Source organism: Girardinichthys multiradiatus, chromosome 15 (genome assembly GCF_021462225.1).
Source record: "Girardinichthys multiradiatus isolate DD_20200921_A chromosome 15, DD_fGirMul_XY1, whole genome shotgun sequence".
NCBI lineage: Eukaryota > Metazoa > Chordata > Actinopteri > Cyprinodontiformes > Goodeidae > Girardinichthys > Girardinichthys multiradiatus.
The window spans coordinates 12457589-12474125 of NC_061808.1; the positions used below are offsets into that span (position 1 = coordinate 12457589).

The 16537-nt window shown below is 37.8% G+C and overlaps 1 protein-coding gene across 1 annotated transcript in view; it reads left to right on the forward strand.

Moving 5' to 3' along the window:
* Positions 1-10803, forward strand: part of enpp1 (ectonucleotide pyrophosphatase/phosphodiesterase 1) — a 52644-nt gene extending 41841 nt beyond the window's left edge. The window contains exons 16-23 of the mRNA XM_047387709.1: positions 987-1171; positions 1385-1424; positions 1500-1660; positions 4865-4994; positions 5701-5775; positions 6602-6734; positions 7933-8077; positions 9481-10803. Of these exons, the coding sequence (XP_047243665.1) occupies positions 987-1171; positions 1385-1424; positions 1500-1660; positions 4865-4994; positions 5701-5775; positions 6602-6734; positions 7933-8077; positions 9481-9633 (1022 nt within the window). The 3' untranslated portion in view covers positions 9634-10803. The remainder of the gene's footprint in view (positions 1-986; positions 1172-1384; positions 1425-1499; positions 1661-4864; positions 4995-5700; positions 5776-6601; positions 6735-7932; positions 8078-9480) is intronic.
* The last annotated feature ends 5734 nt before the right edge of the window (positions 10804-16537 follow it).

The following is a 16537-nucleotide window of genomic DNA, read 5'->3' on the forward strand; positions in this document are numbered from 1 at the left end:
GTACTTAAGTAATGCAGATGACAATGATCCAAACCACTCCAGCAAGTCCACCTCTGATTGGTTTAAATATCAAAAAAGAAACAAATATTTTGGAGGGGCCTAGTCAAACTCTGGGCTTAAATACAATTGAGATGTAGTGGCATCAGAATCAGAATCAGAATCAGAAAAGCTTTATTGCCAAGTACGTTTTTGGACATACAAGGAATTTGTTTTGGCGTAGTCGGTGCAATACAGTACAAATTAAACAGTACAAACATATCTACAATATAATATAAATATAAGTGCACAGTTTTAAGTGAGTGAGAGTAAATATAGAGCAGTATAAGATGCAAGAGCAATACAACAGTGCAGGTGATCATTGTGCAAGTAAAGCAGTGCAAGTAAGCAGGAGTCCAAGCTGAGCGTTAATGTAACGCATGACATTAAGGAAGGTTGTTCATGCTCCAAATCCTTTCAATGTATCTGAATTCTGCGAATTTGCTAACGAGTCTGCAAACATCCGTGCAATGTCTAAACCCGCTTATCCATGCTGGATCGTGGGAGGGGTGGGGGTCTTCCAGCAGTCATTGAACAAGAGGTCTTCACTGAAAAGCTGTTTATATACTTAAATTACACACTGGCTGACTCTGTTGACTAATCTCTGACTTACAATGGGCTGAACAGGAGGCAAAGGGGCTAAATCTATATGAACGGCACATTTCTGATTTTTTCTTCGTGAAACTTGTTGAAAACAATGTGTACTTCAACTTCACTGTTTCATCACATTTGTGATGATCTGTCTAGTAAAATCTAGAAACAATATATTGAAATATTTGGTCAGAACAAGTCAATATGTGAAAATATTTTGAGAAGTAGAAATACTGTATAAAAGAATTTAAAATTATTTTCCTTTCAGACAAACATTCTTCACCTTATTTTGTACAGATTAAATATACTGTGTTTTAATTTAGAATGCAAGTTTATTTTTATTTCATTTTCTCTATCAGACCTTCTTGGTATTCTCCCGTCTCCGAACAATGGGACCCATGGCAGCCTGAACCATGTCCTGAAGCATCCCGTCTATCAGCCTGTTCACCCAGCTCAGCTCTCTCATGAAACCCCGTGTGAGGGCTCCAACCCTAATCCCACAGACAACCTGCATTGCCTGTGTTCATCTCAGACCACTGATGCAGTAGGGGGCTTTTTTGCCACTTCAGATCATTATATTAGCCCTATTTACTGGTCCAGATATGTCAGTTGTCTTGAAAGACTTAAATGTACACAAAAAACAGAGAAATGCTGACTAAAGCTGTGCATCTTACTTAATTACTCCTTATTAAATACACATCAGCACCGTATATAGAAGCCAGATTTTAACTGAAACAAATTATGACTTTCCTTGCAGGAGAAGGATATGAACACCAATATTTTATCAATAAACTCAGGTAATCACTATTTTGTTTTTATTCAGGAAAGCATTGAGAAATATTTTTGTGTAACCCTTCAAATTTCCTCCTAAGGCACCAAGGCTATCTTACGCCGCCTTCACCATCCTTTCGGCAACCCTGGAGTCGTCCAGGCAGATGCCAGCTTTTGTCTGCTGTACCACTCCGACTACCTGAGCGGATACAGCAGAGACCGCCACATGCCTCTCTGGGTGTCGTACAACCTCCAACCTCGGGTGAGTCCATAGCTCGCAGCTCTCTTTCGTCACTAAACTTAGCCCCATCAGTCGGGGCTGCCTCAGCTGTATTTCTTCTGTGGCTTTGGTTTGGCTGCAGATTGGAGGTTTGTGTAGCATCTGAAACTCTTCTGTAAACATATGCTGCTCATCTTCTCTACTCGTGCTGGCTCAAACAGCTCTTGTCTTTTTTTTCCTCTTTGTGGTTAAGCTATCTTGTAAATCACAACCTCGGACGCAGCGCTGCATGTCCAAGAGAGTTTGGATTCCTCTGTCTGAATGATTGAGCAAGTGAATGCGTCATCCAAATACAGTACAAGCAAAATATAGCCTGCAGTGCATTGTCTCCATTCATTGTTGGTGAAAAGTGCTATGACATGAATTGTTTGCAACAGTTTCATTGTGTCAAACTCATTAAAGACTCAAAAAGATTTAAAACCCACAGCTTGTAAAACTTTCTCATTAAGATTCCTGCAAGAAAATCAATCTAAGCCTAATTTAATTACTTGCAGAGAGTAACTTGGCAGCCCCCTACTTATGTTTTTAATGGGATTTCCAAGAACCCGCCAGGCTTAAATTAAATTTGTCAGTCTGAGACAGCTGGAGTTTCTAACTTCTATCAATCGCTTTAGGGAGAAGTCTAAATTAGTGTTAATCACCCATCTCAACTATAGAGGTAATCTTTTTTTTTTGCATTTTATTTTCTGTAATATTCCTTTAAAAAGGACCATGAGCTTCATGAAAACTGTTTCTTAGAATGAGAGGGCAGCCATGTTAGACCTTAGATTAAAACTGACACTTGCTACCTGTGGTACTGAGATCCTGTCCCATAGAGCATAAGACAAGTAGAGGATTTGATACAGCAGGTTTCTCAGAAAAGTAAAAAAGTATCAGACATATGCACAAAAAGTACATTTGGCATTATAGAGTTAAATTCTACTAATCTTTTTCTGCAGTAGCATAATCACACAATATAAATTAACAAATAAATCAAACTTCTAATTACAAATCAAACTAATAAAAAAACAGTAAATAAAACATTGACCAAAGTGCTGCACATTTATAAATCATCAATACCATAAACTCTTGCCTGTTTATTTATACACAGTTTATCAGTTCTATGTATGATGCTCGGTCTTACAGACATTGATTTGCAGCATTGTTGTTTGCTTTCTGTATTTGTACTGTAATGAAGAGGTCTTCATTACATGGACTATCCCTACTTAAGTAATTCATAACACTTTAAGAGCACCTTTGCACTTTATTAAAAGCGCTTTATCTAGCACTGCACTTCAGGCATGGATTTGCACATAATCATTTGCACACAAGTTTAACTTTTTATTGAATATTTATTGAGTATTTTAGTGATGAGCATGTAGCCTTTTGTTCCAGGCTCTGCACAGCTGCTCCTCATTAAGAAGTGGCATGGGTGTCTGTGAAAGGAGAATTGTTAGTCAGAGCAAATAAGGCCTACTGTTGTGAAATTTGAGCAAGTGTTCGTGTAAAGTCTGTTTAAAAGTGTCAGTGAAGGAGAAGTGTTGTACTAAGGAAGTGACTCACCTGTCTTTTCTGTGTCCTCTCCAGGGTGTTTGGACAAATACTTCCCCAGGGGTCCAGACACCATTTATAGGTTCCGGGAGAGACCATGGAAAATGTGGGGGATTTGTGCACTTAGTATTTGGGAGGTTTTATGGTGTTTTGGTGTGTAGGTTTAAAAAAGTATAAAATATTTATAAAACGTAAGGGGGAATATGTATATATTTGATAAAATGTATGTTTGAGTTGGAAGTTGTGTAGAGAATGGTTTAGTCCTTTTCTCAGCTGTGCCTATTTAAGGCTGCAATTGTGTCTTGTTAAGAGACTTGATGCTGTTAGGTTTGATGGAGTGCGCCTGAATAAATCAACTGCTACTTCCACCTTCCTCTGCCGTTACTATTATTTCTCACTGGTAATCCAGCCGCAAGGCCTCTAGTTAACAGTATATATAATGATATGGTGGTGTAGTGGTTTTAGCATTCTGTTTGTTTATTTTATTGTCAGGGTCTGGTGGTGGTTTGTATGTTGGCAAGTTTTTTTATTACTTTTCCTTTATTTGGCGCTTCATTTTGTTTTTGAAAATATTTCATAGATAAAATTGATAAAACACCTCTCTAAAACGCAGTATCATACTCTTGTTGCGAAAAATGTTTCTTCCGAGAAGGACATTATTTCCTAGCTCTGAGAAGAAGATACATCTTATTGTTCTCCCATAAAATGCAACGTAGATGAGTACAGCCATGTAGGGGACACGGCAAATGGGTAGAAGAAGGTAATCTTTTCAGGTGACACCAAAACTGACCTGAGCTAACCTGCATGAAAAACATTACGTTTGGCAGAAAGCTACACAGCACATAACCCTAAGCAGACCATCCTCACCCTCCTCATGTGTAAAAATTACCATTTAAAGCCAGAGCAAAATGAAGATTTTGCAGCAAGGCTTGGGTTTTTATTTTTGTTTTCAGACATTCTCCACCCAATCTGACTGAGTTTGAGCCTTTTTGCAAACAAGAATGTGTAAAAAATTTTAAGTTCTAGGTGTTCAATGCTGGTAGAGATAAGCTCCAAAAGACTATGCAACTATAAACAGTTAGTATGTGAAGTTAATTGATTGAAGAAGAGGGAATATTTCTTCCTTTAAAAACATATCAGTGTAAACCTGCAGCACTGTTCTTTTTAGTGCATGTAGATTATGTGATAAATAATGAAATATAATGAACAACTAAAATAAACAACACTTTCAAAGTAAAGCGCTAGACATCAAGTACCATATTTTTAATCATACATGCGAACCTTCATGTTGCTTTTTATTTTTTGTACTTTTAAACTGGACAGAAGTAAAGAAAGCAAATGTTTTCTTTATCAGCACATAGATGGTTTCATGAGTAATTTTAAATTTTTTGCTAAACCAAAGTATTTTTCTTGATATTCCAAACTTTGTTTTCCTGTTTCATGTAAAAGTTCCATAAAAGTGATTTCGACTGTCATCCAAGAATTTAACCTCAGATAAATGAGTTTTTCTATGAACCCCGCCAGCAAAAAGAGCGCTATGCCCTCATTGACCCATTGACAAAATCTAAAGCAGGCCAAGTGATCTTTCACAATACCCAGAGAACTGTCCTGTTGTCCTGTTCACACTGTCCACCACTGACTGATCCCCTCTCTCAGTCCAGAGTGCGAGACCCGAGTCCAGAGGGGTGTGTTCGAGCTGACGTACGCGTCTCGTCTTCCCCTGGCCAGCTGTGTCTCCTCTACAGAGATGAGGCCGATCTGTCCTATGGCCTGCTGCACCCCCCCTGTGAGTGTGTGTAACTGTATATGTGTATGTTATATGTATGGGGGGAGACACAGCTTGTGTCCCCCACCCGGGGATCCAGTTCCCATGGAAAAAGGTATCCACTTTTTAGGGCTCTAGGAAACCTTTTCTGTGATCCCAGAAAAGGTTGACGAGAGGCTTTTCTTCACAGTTCATTTGATGGTGTTTTTACATTTTACAACACTATTCTGAATTTCTTTTTTTGTATTCTTCCCACTTTACAGCTGTGCAATACTGTGGTCTATCAATTAAAATGCCAATATAATATATTGAATTTTGTTGTTGCAGGAAAAATTTGTTAAAATGTGTCAAGGTTTTATTCCCCTTGAAACCTTTACAATATCTAGAAAGGTTTGCTTCCAGGTGGCTTCAGTAGGTGAAGTGAAAGAGGGAAGCCAACACTCATAAGCAGCTGTGAGAGACCTGGGGTGGCAAAAATTAAGCATTTTAACTTCCTTCTTCTCTGGTACAAAGTATGGTCCATACATTTTTGTAGCAACTGAAGGCCTGAAGTTTGGCCTTAGCATTTTGCAATATGAGCGTTGTAGATTTTGCAATCTTAATTGGCATTTTTGCTTCAATTTAAAGTCTTAATTGTAAAAATTATGTTAGCAATAAATCTCTACACACCTCTTACCTGTCTGTCCCAGTCCCATACCTGTTGCATCACCTATTATTATCTTTACAGATCTGAATGCCACTGGTCCAGAGACTGACTCGCTTATCAGCAGCAACATGGTCCCTATGTTCCCTGCATTTAAAAGTGAGAATTTCTGCAAGATTTGGTCAATTTTGTGTTTTTCCCAGCTGCATTTAGAGTTGTGACATTGGTAAAACAATCATTTCAAAGTTAAAGTTTTCCTCAACAGGGTTCCTCGTAGTTAAACAGGATAAGCAAAGTAAAGAAGTCCTTGCTGCAACTGGCTCAGGTTCCTGGATGTGCTCATTAGCTGATAGGCCTGCAGTACACAAAAAAACCTGCTTTGTGCATGCCTGAACAAAGCTTGCCCGTAAAACTATTCATCATCTCCGGAGCTGATGAGATCTCTGGGTCTTTGACTCAGTGCCTTGCTTGTGTTCTCTTACTTGGTTGATCTTTAACATTTCAGACAGCTGGAGCAGAAGTTTTTTTAATGTTTAAGCAACCTCTATTGTTGTCAGTACTGCTTTTCTGGAAACAGACTAAAGTTTAATTTCATAATAACATTAATAAGTTTTTATTTCATGGCTTAAATTATCTATTTCAAATAGGACCTTATGAATCAGCATTAGTTATTCATTTTGTACCTTATGAATTGGATCTGGACAAGTATTTAGTATTAATAGAATTTTGATGAATAAAATCCTTCAGTTCAGCCATAGCCTGTGAGTATGCTTAACTGAAAACTCTCTAGTTAAAATTACATGAAAGTTTAGCTTTTTGAATGCCTGGAAAATAACTATAATCTAACAAGTGCTGCCCCCTGGTGGTTAATTGTTCCTTCTACACACTTTTTTCACTGCTAAAACAAACTTCAAAGATGTTGTTTGTCTGTTTGTACAAATCACAGGATTATCTGTGTATTGAAATCTGTGTTTATGTTTTTCAGAGGTTTGGAACCATTTCCACACTTCTGTGCTTTTGAAATATTCACAACAGCTGAACGGAGTCAACATCATCAGTGGGCCTATATTTGATAAAGACTTTGATGGACATGTTGATCCAGTCACTAGAAGCTCAGGGTAAATAGTACTACAGATATATACCACTACTTTAGTGATTGCTACCATGTGGTGATTTCTTTCATAAATTTTAAGCCTTTTAATATTAGATAAAGATTTTTAAGTTTTTGAAAAGTGTTTTGATATAAAGTTGATTAATTTATGTCCCCTTAAATAATATACAAACATGTAATTCTTATGTAAATCAAGCCTGGTAACTTTTATTGGACACAAATGTGAGCACTTTATAAACAAAACAACCTTTTTAGAAGTCTCAAAACCCAATTAATGCTTAATGTAGCATTTGCAGTGATTTAATGAACACAGCATAATAGCACTTTTTAATTTATGTTGCAATTTGTAAATTATATATATATATATACACACACACACAGTGGGGAGAACAGGTATTTGGTACATGGCCAATTTTGCAGGTTTACTACTTGCCTACATGACTTCTACATGCTTTGTAGAAGTCTAATTTGTATCATAGGTTCTCTTCAGCTGTGGGTGACTGAATCTAAAACAAAAATCCAGAAAATCCCACTGTGTGATTTTTATTTTTTATTTTTTTTTTGGAAGTTATGCAAACAGTAGTCAAGGTTATAGCGCTCAACACATTTATCAGTTAGGGCAGACCTAATGTTTCACACTTACCCAACACTTATGAGCTATTTCAATGTAATTTCTCCATTTCAGAGTGAGGAGGTGTTTGCACATAAATCTAATGTGGTTATGAGAGATCTTATTTTATAAAAAAGTCCAGGGCATGTACAATTTTGCTAAATTAGAGATTGTGCAACATCTAAATTAAAACCAGATGACAGTTTGGTGGTTGTTTGGTCACATCTTATCATACCACATGCACTGAGCTCTGAGATAGTAGACTATAAATCATAATTGATAATGTGTTTCTATTTTTCCCCATTCATTTTCATATCTATTTCTGTTTCATCTTTTATTTAACTATAAAAACCAGTACTGCAACTGACAACCTTTCTACATGTAGTCCTTTCTTCATATCCCCTGGCAGTTATCCTGTGTTAGTGCTCGGTGTGGAAATGCATGACGTTTTTGACAAATAGGAGAAAAAACAGATTTGTGTCATCACAACACAGACAGAGAAAGTGGGAATGAGAAGAGTTAAAGTTTTTTGCACAGGGAACACATTTAACTCAGCTGTTTTTTAAAAACCCTGTAAATCCTTTTCTCTCTCCAGTAATGGAAGCACTGTCCCGACACATTTCTTCTTGATCATGACCAGCTGTCACAACTCAAGCTTGAGTCCTGTTAACTGTGAGGGCCCACTTCAGGCCATGTCCTTCATCATGCCTCACACACCTGACTACACAGAGTTCTGCGCTGTGAGTAACACCACCAACTCCCAACACATCTCTGCACACTTTACCACAGATAGAACCTGCATACAACTACAGAGCTTTGCAAAAGTATTGCAAAGCTTGTCAAGAAACTGTGGAAGCCTGTCAAGGTCATTGTTTAAATTTCTGAACGCAATGTGACTCAAAAACAGCCATCGCATCATTTCTCCAGACACTCAGGACACATGAAACCGTTCTTTGAATGAATGGAAATCTTCATTCAGTTGCATGTTTCTGCCACAATCATCGCATAGTGTTGTGCGTTACTTTTTATCTTGGCCAAGAGAGTGGCGAGATAAGTTCCATTTTTGTTACATAAGATGCACATTTTCCTGTTAAAATAAAGTTTTTCAGAGAGAGGTTTTCAGCTACAAGTTCAACAACCTTTCAAAAATTGCTCTCTGCATCTGTATGGCCCCTGATAGCAAGCCTTTGTCTGACCAGTAACTGCAGACAGTGCAGCTGCTCCATTATCCCTTCTGCACTTGTTTGTCATGTTGTATAATTATGAGTTTGAGTGCAGTAAGCTCACTTTGTTGGATACAGTCTTTATGAAATACAGCATTTCCACAGCTGTCTGGGAGGCCTGAGCACTTCTTCCAGTTTTTTATCCCCATCTTTATGTTGACTGTAATGCACCTCATCAGTGGGAAAATCTAGAAGAATACTTTAGGAGTTAGCTCTTTGAGGGAATCAACCTTCTCGCCTCTGAGGTGACGCACAGGTTTAATCAACCCACTCTTCATCTGCTGATGGGGATTGATCAGGTGCTCCTCACAGCAAAAAACAAAGCCTTAGGCAGCATCAGCATCCCCCAGAATGTGGTGAACATGTACAATGATGGTGATGTTGCATGATGTCCACAATTGCAGACCTGCTGGAAACCCAGGGACAAGGCATTCAGTCTCTCTTCCATGGGTTTAACAGGCTTCTCTGGCTGTATTTGACATTGACATGACTATCCCCATGTGAAATGCAACAGTTGAGCAGAGCTTCTTCAACTTCCGTCGACTGAAAACCTCCATCCGTTCAACAATGTCCGAACCACGTCTTAGCCACCTCCTCGTACTACACATTCAAAAAGACTTGACTGATAGCCTGGACCTAAACAAAGTATTCAGCAGCTTCAGCTTCATAATGAGTGAAGGGAGGATAACTTTCAGGCTTTCAGTCCTTAATGCAACAAAAGGTGGTTCTACTAAGTATTGATTCAAGGGGTGAATACAAATGCACACCACAGTTTTCATGTTAATATTTAAAAAAATAATAATAATATCATGTATCATCTTTGTGTTTGTCTATCAAAATATAAAATAATGCATTATAACACATTGATGTTTTGCTTTTAAATCAATCAGTTTTCTATTTCTCTTTCTGTGTCTCTTCAGGAGGAGTCTGACTTGTCATGGGTGGAGGAGTGGCTGAAATTTCACGTCGCACGAGTCCGAGACATTGAGCTCCTAACGGGACTCAGTTTCTACCACGATAGGATATCAGTGGAAGAGACAATCCAGCTCAAAACATTTATACACAATTTTTAAACTCGGGCTATGTCTAAAACACTTCCCAAAGACAGCCAGATTGATCTGCAGGCACCTATCTTTTTGGATGCACGGTAACTGGACTTTCTAGCTGCTTCATTGAGACATGATGTCTATTTTCAGACAAAAATTGTTCTAACTTGAAGTGCCATACATTTTTTTAAGCCATATAATCATTTTAAGACCAATCTTACTGTAATTTATGCGTGAATCTATGTAGTGGATCTTGATTTTAATAACAATTTTGGTGGTCTTTCCTCAGATTTTTAGACAAAAATTAGACAAACTTTTTTTCTGGAAGATTTGTTGTCCCCTTATTGGATTAAATGAACCAGAAACATCGGTGTTTGTTGAAGAAACCATGCCCTGCTTTAAGAGGACTATCCATCCAGGTTTTCTTCCTCCCTAATTTTTCAAATGTCGGTTTTTGTATTTCTATTTTTGACCAGGGTTGCTTTTAGTATTTTGTACATTTTTGAAAATAATTATCCTGTTTTCAGTTTGTGTATGTTGGTTATTTCTATGTACAGTAAACATGTATGGATTAATCACCCTGGCACAGCCACATGCTCCATCCACAGACAAAACTATTGTGTCTTTATTATTATTTTATTTGGCATTTCTGTCTGACAGTGGGTCCCTTGTTTCCCAAAGGAAATATTATATAGTCATTTCCAGACTCATAGTTATAGTCAATAAATTAGATCATTACTGAAAAGTATATATATTTCAGTTGCTCAATTCACTAAGTGAAACACACGCTTTTTTCCCTTAATAAATAAAGGTTCTTCTACAAGCAGACTGAAGTTGCTTGGATCAAACCACCACCACTCTACCTCCTAAGCCATACCCGACTCTCTTTCATATGTTTTTATTTCATTCCTCTGCTATTATTTTTTTTCATCTATTTCAGTGATTTGCTGGGATTTGTATGTTGTGTTGTTTGGGACTCAAGTAGGCAGTCTGTGCCCAGAAGGTTTATTAATTAATCCATGCATGAGTGTTCAAATGTGTGTATATGTGGATATTATTTTGGAATCACCACATTCTCTAATTTGTAACCTTTTAATTATACATTGACTTCCCAAAGGTGTCCTTGATACAGTATGTTTCTTTTCAGAATTGTCAGAAAAGCAGCTATAAATAAATAGATTATTTCATATAAAACCATTCTATGCCAAACCTCTATTTTTGTTTCTTTTTATAGTACTATATCAGAATCAGTCCTGACTCAAAAAGCACCTTAACGGCATCGTATACGTCAGCAAAAAAGGAACTTTTCAGATGAGACAGAGAGATGAGATAAAAACCAAGCAGCAGTTGCTCTGTGAAACTCCTCTAGGTTGCAACAACTTGTGTGAACACATAAAAGGAAGGAAGAGATGTACTGCAGTGTAGAAAACATCTGCCACTTCCTCCAGTTGGCCACTCAGTGCCTTTCAGAGGTAAGACTTTGCAGCTCTCTGCTTAGCACTTCTCAGCTCTGCAGTGACCTGCTTCACAGACCACAAACCTAACCCCTCTCATTTTTTCCAAATAGGCTTTAGAAAGAGTTCTCATGACTTTTGACTGATATGTCAGTTGGGTAAATTTGTTGCAACTCCTTTACGTTCTAGTCATCTGTTCAGAGGTTTCCCATAGTATGTGCAGTTGAAAAATGGGTTTTAGGAAATGTTCATGTAAGAAGGAACTATATGATTTCCAAATATAATTGCCTTAGTAAAAATGACACAGCTTACTTTAAAGAACATTTAAAGGTATTTCTGATATTATTTCCTGTAAAAATCATTTTGTAATGGGGTTGATTTAAATTTTTCAGAATTTAGTGAAACAGTTTGGTTGCTTTTTAAACCCCATTTTGATCTTGATGTATGAGGTCATGAGAGCTTTTGGTTTCTCATCTGAATTCGCTTGTAGTCACGTATCTGCCTGACTCAAAGTACTCAGTTCCTCACCCAAGCCTTCCAAGAAACTCTTCTGCTGCCACTGAAAGCGTCTCTTGGGCTTGGTTTGGTCATTGTCACAGATTCCATATTTAGGTTTCATGGTAATCATTCAGGTGGCTTTTACTGTCACTGATGTGGTGGGCTCATACAGTCACAACACCTCCCTCTCTCTACTCAAATTGAAACTGTGTTACCTCTAAACCAGGCATAACCTGAATCATCCAACTCCTCTGCCTAGGCTGGCCGTGCATGAAATGAGTGTGTTTTACCTGTTGGCTACTGAAATGATTTTCTCTCAACTACTTTAACTGCTGAGTCACTCACTGATCCGTCAGATCTAAATAAAACCAGTGCTGATTATTTTCTGCAGGCTTCCTGGCAGCTCTGGTTAGTAGCAAGCACAGGCTCTTATCTGCTAACACAGGCTGACACTAGGCTGTTCAATAGGCCACTTCTGCACTAGTCAAAAGCTATGATGATGCTTCCTTGGAAATGATGAGCTCAGTGAGGACACAGATTCAATGTTTTCCATATTAGGGAATACATTTATTTATTTTGTTAACAGTGAGATTAGGATAACCATTGTTTTAATAAAGCTTATCCTAGAAAATCTTGCTGATATTTGTCCTGGCTCAACTATGAGTTACAGCTGAAATGAGATATTTACATGCACTGTATAAACTCAAATCTTTTTGCAAGCCAATGTTTGAGTTAGTGTTTTGTTTATTAATAATCATCTTTATTGGTCATTGCACATGTACATTACAATGAAATTTGCATTTAACCTATCCCTTATAGGGAGCAGTGGGCTGCCATTTTGCGGCGCCCGGGGAGCATTCTGGGGCTAAGGGTCTTGCTCAAGGACCCAGAGTGGCAATCTGTGGGATACGAACCCACAGGGGGCCAGGATGCGACCTGGCTCCTTGTGTCCCCTCCGGAACACAAACCTCCTGTTCTAACCACTAGGCCACCACTGGTCTGGTCCTTAGGTTACCCTTCTGTGTTTTGTCATGTTAATTGATTTCGCTCCCTGCAGTCTAACCCCGACCTGTTCCTAGTTCCCCTGATTACCTGGTCCCTCTGTTCATTGGTTCCTCCTGCTTTCCCTGTTTGTATTTAAGCTCTTTAGTTTCCATTGTTCTCCGCTGGTTCCGTGTTGTGTTAGTTCCGTTTTCCATGTCTTGCTGTTGTGTCCGGTCTGATGTTTGGGTCATGTAACCCTGCTGTCTGGACCCGTATGGGCAATAATTAAAACTCGACTTATTCCACTGGCTCCTAGCATCCTTCTGTGCACTTTGGTCCTACCACAAACTGCACATCATGACAATTTGACAATAAATCAGACAATATCTTTTCTGTTTTAGGCCAGTCAGGATAGCTAAAAATATTTTTATTTACCAAAAATTATTTACAAAGTGGCTTAAGGACAACAAAGTCAATGTTTTTGAGTGGCCATCACAAAGGCCTGAGCTCAGCCCTCTAGAAAATTTGTGTTCAGAGCTTAAAGGTTGTGTGCAAGCACAAACCTGTCTCAGTTACACCTGCTCAGGTCAGGCCGGGGTCAAAATCCCTACAAAGTTTTGTGAAAGGATACTCAAAATGTTTGACCCAAGTAATGCAGTTTATAAGGCAATTCTGCTAAATATTATTCTTCTTGCTTATTTTTCTGTCTAGTAGCAAATCATTATTTGCTATATGACATTCATATCTTCAGGGTTTGAAGGCTTCCTCTCCATCACCCTCATTTTTAGTCTTCTCTGCCATTTCTTCATTAATTCAGGGTTGGGGACTTGACATCCTGCCTGACAACATTGACTAAATGTGTTCAATTATTGTCCTGTTAAAAGGTCTACTGCTGCCTGAGGCCAAGTGTGTCAGGATCTGCCATTTTGGTTTTGTGTTCGTTTACTTTTTCCATTCAGGTCTTTCTCATGTGCTTTTGGTTTAGTAGTTATGTTTAATTATTCCCTCTGTTATCCTAGTGTTTGGTTATAGTTCTGTCTGTACTTCTGCCTCTTTAGTTCTAGTGGTTCGTCCTTCCCTTGTCCTTAGTTTCTCTTTTGTTATGGTTTACTTAGTTGTTCTTCCCCAGCCTTGCTTTATAATATAGTTCCCTCTTGGTTAGTTTTTATAGTATAGTTCTCTTCGTTAGTCCCTCATGTTTTAGTTCCTGTCAGTCAGTTATATTCTGTTATTCAGTAATTCTGTTCATTTACGTAGTTCCTTCCACATCCTTAGATTTAGTTCCTTCTAGAGTTTCATGTTAGCTTATGTTTAAGTTTTCTTATCCCTGCTCCTCTCAGTTAGTTTCCCTTAGAGCTGCCTCTAGTCTATTTTCTACTCTTGTCCCTGTGTTTCCCAGCTCCATTTCCATAGTAACTTAATTTCCCTCAATTCCCTACACCTGGCCATCACACCTGTCATCACTCACTCTGATTAACCGCCTCTCTCCTTCCCATTGCTTCACCATTCACCTTCCCTGTATATAAGCTTACTGGTTTCATTTGTTCCCTGTCGCCTCGTCCTGCTAGATACCGGCTATTCACCTGTCATGCTCCTGCGCTGTTCCAACAATCCTTGTCAATCTAGTTCCTGTTCTGCTCCTGTAAGTTCGGTACGTCTTCTTTATTGCCTCCTGAACTCCTGGCCGAGAATCCTGTGCTGTTCAGGCCTCCTAAATAAATAATGGATCAAAATCTTACATTATGGCTCCCGAGTATCTCCCTGCAAGCTGGTCCGACCCAAAAGCACTCCATGACAAAGTGTTTCTGAAGTCAGTTTAAAGTTTGCCCGAGGTCTTTTTTTTACTAAGCTAATTTCAGCCAGCATTAATCTTAAAGGTGTCAGTACCAACATTTGGCCAGTGAATTTTATAAATCAAGATTTAATTGATTCATATTTGTTTTATAATATCAACACGCCAGTGACTGTGGATGCAAATTATATTTCATGTCTACATCTGACACATTTAAATGGTGGAGTGAATGTGCACAGTCACTCTTAATAAATTAAGGAAAAACAACAAAATAAGCAACAATTGTGCCTCCTACAGAAAAATAAGCTTTTGATTCTCAGTTCAACTTGCTAGAAAATGCAGGAACTGAGGTTTTCAGACAGGAACATGATGCAAATGCTTTACTATAACAACAGAGGGTAGTAGTGGAAATTCATGCTTTGTTGCCAGCATACAGGTAATGTTGTACAGTAAAAGGTATCAACCAACCTGGATTCAGAAAGTTTGATAAACTAACTTTTTAACTGACAAACTGGCTTATTTCAACTTTTCAAACCTGACACTGTATTTAGGTTTAAGTAAGGATTCCTCAACGTATTGTCACACAGCTTTGTAATTTTCCCAGACAAAAAAAATCATCACTTGATCAAGATAAAACTTGCTCTCCTAAAGCAAGCTTTAATGGTCACATTAAAACTTGCTTGCTCATGGGGGTTGTGTTGTGACGTTCCCGATTCTTTTAAACGGCTTTTTACCTTGAACGATAGGAGTTGAGGAAGAGGATGACGAAACTCATCTTTCTCAATGCTAATTTCCCCGATGACAACAAGGTGAAACAGAAGAAACCTTAAAGCCAAATATTGCCTTTTTCTGGGCTTTTTTTTTATTTTGATGTTTGCAAACATTTTTGGTCAATATATATTTTATGTTATTTTATTCTATGATCATTACTTTTTTTTTTTTTGCACATTTACCTTGTTCTTCTTTGATTGCAATTTTTTCATTCATAACTATTTGCACCCTACTTGTGTGTTACTAAGAGCTGCTGTAACAAGTAATTTTTTCCATTGAGAGATCAATTAAGTCTATCTTATCTTATAGCTAAGTGTTGTTTGCCATTAGTGCATTGCCTTAATTGCTATAGTTAAGGGTCCAGTCAGTGATTTTTCTTTCAGCACTAAAATGCTAATAATGCACAGAACACTCTTAGTAAAGAACTATATAAGTTTGTTTTGCAGCCATCAGTGAAGTACCACTGAACTTCCTACAGCTGAGAGTGCAGGTTAATATCTCAGAGGGCTAAAAAGGTGAAAGTGATACTGACGCAGGACACTGTCTGGAGGATAACAGAATATCTATAGAAAAGAGGAAGTACATTTTCTCTTGAAGCCTAAAACATTTATGAATGATGGAGGTCTGAAATTACTGTGAAGAAGGGAACATCAGGGTATTTCCACTGAGTCTGGGTCTTATTTTATCTTACAGCTAAGTGTTGTTTACCATAAGTGTTTGCCTTAATTGCTATATTTAACGGTCCAGTCGGTGATTTTTCTTTCAGCACTAAAATGCTAATAATGCACAGAACACTTGTAGTAAAGAACTACATTGGTATTGTATATTTATATCTGGATTTTATACTTAATTGTATGAATACATTTACAGAAATTTTTAATCTGCATGAACATACCTTGGTTCTATTTTGAACCTTTTTAAATACAAATACTACTCTTGTTTTATACAGATGACTTAACTTTTTGTGAATTTTCACAATTCATATGCCAGGTTTACCTAAATTTATATATTTAACACTATATTATAAAATGGCTTGTTTTTGTTTTTTTCGAAATATGTGGATTTTCAAAAATGGATCATTATAATGGCTCTTTTGAACGTCTCTTTGAAGTGAATGGATCTTGAATATTTGGTTCCCTTGAAAGAGCCATAAGTCCCATCAGTAGTCACATGCCTGTGGGAATATAACGGCACATAAGGCTTATGATCTGAGTTCTTTTGAGTGCAACCATTTTTATTTTTCCTTTTTATTCTTATGTTTACTTCAATTCAGTCTGGCTGCAGCAAAAAAATGGAGCTGCATGAAGGAACACTGCATAGATTTCAGGAAAATCTGGCAGGGAGTAACACATAAAAGCGGTTTGTAAAGAGGACCAGGGCAGACAACAACGGTGAAATTTCATTATGCTTTAGCAAAAATATTAAGGCAAGT